Below are 7,518 nucleotides of genomic sequence, written 5' to 3'. Positions count from 1 at the left end.
AAAAAAAAAAAAAATATTGAGTATAGTTCTCTGTGCTATACAGTAGGTTCTTGCTGTTTATTTTATATATAGTAGTGTGTATAATGCCATTTGCAGCAACATGGATGGACCTAGAGATTACCATACAAAGTAAGCTAAAAACTAATATATGATATTGCTTATACGTGCAATCTAAAAAAAATGATACTAGTGAACTTACATACAAAAGAGAAACAGACCCACAGACATATAAAACAAACATGGTTACCAAAGGGGAAAGGCGGGGGGGATAAATCAGGAGTTTGGGATTAACGTATACACACTACTGTTCTTAACAAAAACATGTTTGGTGTTTTATTCTAAAGGTATTCTCATCATTGATGGAAAGTTAAGTATTATATTTGCATATTAGTTTAGAGCCTTCTTTACTTTTGTTTTTTATTAATATTTATTTATTTATTTGGTTGTGCTGGGTCTTAGCTGTGGCAGGCGGGCTCCTTAGTTGTCAGGTTGCATGGCATGCGAACTCTTAGTTGCAGCATGCGTGTGGAATCTAGCTCCCCAATCAGGGATTGAAGCCAGGCCCCCTGCATTGGGAGCACAGTCTTAACCACTGTGCCACCAGGGAAGTCCCAATAAGAGCCTTTTGAAAAACTCCATAAGATCATATGTATTCTAGGAAAAGATGCTAACCAAGAATTTCTGCTTTCCTTTAACATCTGACACCAGAAAAATGTTGACATATCTATAATGCCTCTGTACCAAAAGTCCACATTTTACACAGAATTCTTGAAATTTCCTGTCAATCTGTTTATCCTAAATTACAATTTTTAAATTATGGAACACTGATTAATGAGGAGAGAATGGAAAAAACGTAGAGAAGAAACTTAAAATCACCTGCCATCCTAACCCTACAGGCTACCATAACCCCTGTAAGGTCACTACTAAGTTATGCATCGAACTGCTCTGACCATCAGGCCTTCCAGCTGTGGACACTCTGGCCCTGCCCGGGGCAGGCTGGGCCCAACTTCAACCTAGCTCCTTGGTGCAGCCGAGACCACTGAGCCAAGTCCAAGTTCCACTCTGTGCCATCGCCGCTCCGTGCAGGTCAGCCTGCGGGGCCAAACGGAGACAGCATGGCTTCAAGTCTGTCCGCTTACGCTGTGACTGAGCCAAAACATTAATGAACTCCTGTGCCGAAGGGTCCTTCCCAGCTTTGTCGTGTGTGCTACCTCCTTCCAGCCCCTCCCCTGAACCTCAGTTGGCAGCTGCAGGGAAGGGGCTCTACCTCCTTCACTCTTCCAGCACACGCTCCCCCATAGCTACCTGGCAGTGACGGGGCCCAGGCCAAGCTCAGACGTCCCCACCACAGGTGACGCCGCTTACGTTCTCCTGCAGCCCCTCTCTGTGTTCGGCCTGAGGTGGGTCTGTGGGCCTCCCGCGCCCGCGTGGCAAGGTCCAGCCCACTTGGCTCGGTCCCTGTGGTCACTTGCCACACAGCAATGATTCCTGGAGAGACTGTGTGTCGTGGGAGCCCAGCAGAAACCCCCCTGAATGGCACTCAGTGGTCTGCCTCTGGGCACAAGCCTCCTGTCCCGTCACGGTGAACACACCCTGCCTGTGGTCACAGGAGCAGACCCCGAGCTCACAAGGGCCACAGGGCCAGGCCACCGACTCAGACACGCAGGGTGAGGCTCGTCCGAAGGCCAGCTTCTGAAGGGCTTGCGTTGGCTACAGCCTGAGAACCTGACCCTGGGGCACTAGAGACAGGCCCAACCGCCTCCATCAGGTTGTTTCTGCATTCACAAGTAAATGGCTTCAAATACTGGCTGCTTTATCCATATTTTACCAAACTTCACAGAACACAGTAGGACAAATATAACAAAACCACTTAAAAAGCACAGCTCTTAGTCAAATATAGACTTAAATTAATTCAACAAATCCACTGTGTATATATCTATGAATGCAACAGGTTTTAAATACTGTTCTGATTTGGACTCAATTTTGAAAATTACTCTAATTTCACACTTTCAGAACAAAACTGGCTTATCTAGAAATACTAGCATGTTTCAAATAAAAGTAGGTATGACAATACTGGTTAAATATCAACATGAGAGCTCCCCCAGGGCCCCCATGTCCCATGTGCTGTGAAGTTTTCCTCAGCAGGATGGGGCTGAGCATGAGTCATGTGCTTTCACTTAGAATTTCAGAGAGAGGTGCAGGGGCCAGACTGTAGCCAGCAAGGACCACACCGACCACAGCCACTGGGGCTGGAACACCCTCAGGTATCTTCACCTGTTTGCCTTCGCTGGGAGAGTTCAAGTAATACTTCACCAGGATTTCCCAACACAGAAAGATGGTCTGTGTCAAACAGAAAGGGACTTTCTTTCTCGTCCGAGTCAGGGGAGCTGCGTGCCTGGACCTGCTCCGAGCTCCAGGCACCTGGTTTTAGCAGGTACAGCAAAAAGCAGATCTCACCCCGAACTCAATTGTTGTTAGTTTGTGTAATATTTTGTAGCAATAAAATACAAAATATACTTTTTACCTTAAGTAACAGTAATCTTGTCATTTCAAAGTCAAAAACTTTTTAAAATATCAGACTAATAATTTCTTACCCATCCGTGTTGTCTAAAGGTTTCAAGTCACATTGGTTTTGGAATAAATTACAAGACGTGGGCTTCCCTGGTGGCGCAGTGGTTGAGAGTCCCCCTGCTGATGCAGGGGACACGGGTTCGTGCCCCGGTCCGGGAGGATCCCGCATGCCGCGGAGCGGCTGGGCCCGTGAGCCATGGCCGCTAAGCCTGCGCGTACGGAGCCCGTGCTCCACAACGGGAGAGGCCACAACGGTGAGAGGCCCGCGTACCACAAAAAAAAAAAAAAAAAAAAAAAATTACAAGATGCACCTGTGGCTTTCTCTAAATCAGAAGAATCAAAGCTCATACCAGCTGACACAACGGCGAAACACAAGACGTCTTTAAAGTGCTTTTCATTCGCAGCAGAGCTAAACTGGAGTCTGAGGGGAGACCTACCAGGTGGACAGGGGGGAACACTCTGGTCAATAATTGCCACTTAACTTTTCTCGAAAAACAGGAAGGTTATCTTCCCCCTGGAGTCTGTCATCAAGAAATGCTGAGTGGGAACAAGACGTAGCTTTGAGCAATGCTTGCCATTTCCTGATTTTTCAGAACAATCTTGCCCTCGAGGAAGAGATCTGGGAGCCAATCCCCAGGCACTGCCCACGCTGCCCTGCTCGCCCAGCTCGCTCCGCGAGGCTGAGTCGGGCACTGCCCCTGGTGCGGGAGGGGCCCTGCAGGGTTGATGTCAACAGGAGCTCGGCTTACAAAAGAGTTTCAGGTGAGGAAATCGCTAGAAGGTGACAACCAACACACATGCTGGCAACAGGGATATTTTTTCCTTTTCTTGCAAATTAGCTTTTGATTACTGGTGAGATGGTACTTTCTAGATAATGCACAACCATCCTCTACCATTTTAATTTTATGTGTTTCTTTCTCCCTAAATTACACCTGGCTTTTCAGGAAGCCCTATGTACTTATCCACAAAATAATTATTCCATCTCTTATTTTATCTGAATATAACGCTTAGCAAATACAGGTTTTCAAAATCGATCAACACTAATTCAAACCATGATTAAAATGACCTAAAAACTTCCTTTTTGGTATTTACAAAACAGAGAGGGTAAGCACATATTCACAGGTGAGGGGGAAAAACAGTTCCCCTTTAGGAAGGGGAGCAGGCCGGAGCAGTTCCTTTAGGAAGGTGAGCATTCCTTCCCTGCACGGCTCACTGAGCTGGTGGCCGGCCACACTCTGACCTCTTCCTCTGTATGGGCTGAGCCCAGCCCTGCCCGTTATTACCACCACCTGATTCTTTTCATCAGATGTTTCTAGTTCATTTACAGAATTACAGTTTGATCGCAACTGTCTCCTTTTGCAGGATCTACTGATGAGTTTGTGAAAGTATAAAGATATCAAGATTTTATCATGTGTCAGGATGAACAGGCTTAAAAGCTGACAATTAAAATGTGGTCACTTATTACAAACCACGGGAGGCTGATCTCAAAGGACACACCCCAACCGATACTCCTGGGGCAGGGAAGCGAGCGCCAGCAGCGTCCTGCAGACTCACCTGGCACTGTGACTCACCCTCCAGCCTGCCCGCTCCACCCCCCGGGCCTGCTGTCTAGATGGACCAGGAAAGGCTGGAGCACAGGCTCCCTCGGAACCTGCCAAACTGGACTGAGAAAGCTGCCGGGCATGGCTCCAACGGGCACTTGCTGATCCAGTCCTGGGATGGGCACAGGGGAAGGGGACAAGAGGGGCCTTTCTGAGCAGAAACTCCATGAGGCACTAACTCCAGGGTAAATTAGGAGGGCTGTGAAGCAGGAGTCTCTGGGCTCCCCTGCAAGCTGGTGGTTTCAGCGTACGTAAACTCATCAGTGATTGCTTGGGCGTATCCAAGACGTCAGGGAAATTCAGCCTCCACAGAGATCAAAGGCCCCAGGTGAACCACATGAGTTTCTGCGGACAGACGCTGCCACCAGTACACGCAGCTGTGATCTGTCCCTATTTAAAATGAGTCCCAGCTCAGAAAGCTCGGTGTCCTAACCACCCACCTGCACTCTGTCCCCCCCACATTCCAGTTCCCTCGGGGGCCCCACAGTAGGGCTCAGCCCACCCCTCAGCTGCAAGCAGACCTGCATCACCCTCGTCCAACAGGTGGGCTGCACAGGCCTCCACCCAGCGGGGTCGCTGGTCTCTTCAAAGCCCTCTCCCAACAGGCGCCAGCTCCAGGAAGTAACCCTCTCACCAAAGGGGGTCTTTCCTTTTCTGAATAACGGGGCATCACCCTGAAGTAAGATGTGCCGGTGCCCCTTCAGCCTCCAGGAAAATTGGACAGGAGTATGCGAAGGGCTGCCCAAGCCAGGAATCCACACTGACAGTCATGCCATGTGAGCAAGGGCCAGGCTTAACATTTACCAGCACTTCTACTCACCGGCTGGTACTCTGCATTACAAAACCACTGCTGAGATTAGCATTGCAATGGCATCTGCTTTTGGGTGAAAGAGGCTCCCTTCCCAAGCCCAGGGCCTGCACAGAACCCTGCTCTCTGGCCCACGTATGCCAGCAGGGACAGCAGGACTCAGGACCCTATTTCTCTCCAAGTTGGTGACGAGGTCTTGTGACTCTGATGTTCTCACCTACGGGGCAATGAGAAGCTGCTCCCCGAAGCAGAGGACGTGGTGAGTGGTGGCTGCCCACCTCTGGGCCCAATGCCTCTACTGACCCTTCAGCCCTTGGCAATGCTTCTCCCATTGGGCTGAACCAAAGACAGCCCCTGGAGAAAGCAGGGGCCCAGGTTCCTGCAACCTTCCAAGCTCTCAGCCACAAAGGTTAAACTGAAAAAAGAAGCCTTGTTGGGATGATTTAACTCTGAAATGGGAATGACCATTTGGAGCCAGATTCCCCCACATCTGCTTCTGGCAGAGGCAGTGTGGCATTTGCAGAGCCAGGTCTGGCTTAGCTCCAGGCAAGCGTCCTTGGAGGAGTGGGAAGCCGTGACACTGAGTGAGACAGCGCCCAACTAAGGGTTCATCATCCTGTGACTGCTGATGTAAACAACGAGCAAAACACACTTTTTTGCTTTCATTCTCTAGTTACAGAAGCAACTTCCAAAAAGCGGAGGAGCAGAACAAGAAAGCAGTAGGCAGCGCCTTCCCTGAAGCTGCATTAAACAGCAAACGATCTCACTGTTTGCAGAGCAATGAGAGAGTGGGGAACGCACGCCCGAGGGCAGGAACAAGGGACAAAGGCACAGGCAGCCTGGTCTCCGCAGCCAGGCCTCAGGCCACGGTACCTCCACAAGCCTACTGCCCTCCCACCCCACCCGTCCCCTCCCAAGGATGGACAGGACCGGAAGGGGTCAGACACCTTTACAACCTCCTGGGAAGCAGTGCGTCTCCCTAAGCAGGGGTCAGAATCCTCAAGCTGCTCTGCAGGCTCCTCCTTCACACGAGGGTAAAGACTGAGAAATACAGCCTGGCCACGCATCCGGAGCAGTAAACAGGTCTGAGGACCCTCTCCGGACCCTCGAGTGGCCCACGCCCTCCACGGCTTTCCCCCAGGCCCAGCTGGCGCTCAGAAGGTGGGAGGGACCCGATGCGCGGACCGGAAGAGGATGATGTCAGGACAGAGTTGCCGTGCAGATGCTTTGAGACCTGGGGGGGTCTCCCGCTCTTTTCACGGCACCTCCTTCGTGGCAGGCGGCCTCCAGGACCTGAGAACAAGGTTGCAATCCATCTCCTAGGAAAAGCCATCGGATCAGTGTTACTACCATGACTAACCCAGAGGCTGCCGCCATGCTTGGCCACCTCCTCCAGCTTCTTAATCAACAACTAGAAGCAGAGACCTGACCTCCCTTTTCACGTCAAAGGGACTCCAGTCCAACAGGAGACAGGGAAAAAATTAACTCACAACATCACGATACTGAGGACACATCTGTTTTGAATCTTCCAGGGCACAAACACAGGATCCTAGAAGTAGGGCTCGGGCCCACACGGGTGGCACAGTCTGCTGCCCTCACTGCTCTGTCCAGGAAACCAGGGGAAATGTATTTTTCCAGCCTTGTGAGGCTGAGCTGGTTTTCACTGCACAGGTGCAGACAGTGAAGCAGGCGAGCCAATGCTGTCACTCCTCCACAGTGACTGGAAAATCATTTAACAGGCTTTACCTTGAGATTGCGGCCACGAAGGGCTTCAGTTCCTGAGGCTCGTAGGCCCGTGCGAAGGCCCAGCACACATAGCAGGCGGCGTCCCTGACGTTGGAGCCCACGCTGCAGGCGCCCCGCTTCTCCTCGTATGTCAGCGCCTTCAGGATCACGGTGACAACTGCACATGGGAGACAGAGACCGTGATGCAGCCAAAGCAGCACTCAGCTCCACAGACGCTGCACCTACTGTACCACAACCCTGCTGGCACCTCAGCCCCAGAGAGGCAGGTGTGAGCAACACACATGGTCCCACCCAAAGTCACTCTGAAACACGACCTGCTCAGAAAGGGCATCTGCAAGGAAAACGCAAGTCTACCAGCTCAACTCAGGTGAAAACGTTTCTCAAAAGTTGCCCCAAAACTCCTAGAGAACGGCACGGACATGCCTGCGGGGCCCACCAAAGGGACGCTGCCGGGCCCAAGGAGACACAAAGGGACACAGAGGCCACCAGCAGCAAGGGAAAGGGCTGGCATTTCACGGGAGCAAGAGGAGGGTGAGCAGCACCACCTGGGACACCTTCTGATGAGGAAAGAGTATCTGATCCAGAGGACACTGGACCCTGGAGTCCTGCTGCCAAGGGGACCACGAACGATAGACGGGCTTCTAATTCAGCCGCAAAGCAGTTACCAGCTGGTGAGCAACACACATGGTCCCACCCAAAGTCACTCTGAAACTCACGACCTGCTCAGAAAGGGCATCTGCAAGGAAAACACAAGTCTACCAGCTCAACTCAGGTGAAAACGTTTCTCAAAAG

The 7,518-nt window shown here is 51.1% G+C and overlaps 1 protein-coding gene across 2 annotated transcripts in view; it reads right to left on the bottom strand.

Annotated features, from left to right (window-relative positions):
• The window catches only part of TBCD (tubulin folding cofactor D), a 174,278-nt gene that overhangs the window by 69,523 nt on the left and 97,237 nt on the right, over nt 1-7,518 (bottom strand). For both annotated transcript variants that reach the window (XR_003005411.1, XM_024760761.1), the window contains exon 14: nt 6,727-6,883. Coding sequence is in view for 1 of the 2 variants with exons in the window: in XM_024760761.1 (XP_024616529.1) it covers nt 6,727-6,883 (157 nt within the window). In the remaining variant the exon portion in view is untranslated. The remainder of the gene's footprint in view (nt 1-6,726; nt 6,884-7,518) is intronic.

This window comes from Neophocaena asiaeorientalis, unplaced genomic scaffold, assembly GCF_003031525.2.
Source record: "Neophocaena asiaeorientalis asiaeorientalis breed wild unplaced genomic scaffold, Neophocaena_asiaeorientalis_V1.1 scaffold30, whole genome shotgun sequence".
In the NCBI taxonomy this organism is placed as follows: domain Eukaryota; kingdom Metazoa; phylum Chordata; class Mammalia; order Artiodactyla; family Phocoenidae; genus Neophocaena; species Neophocaena asiaeorientalis.
This window is presented reverse-complemented; position numbering and strand designations above follow the sequence as displayed.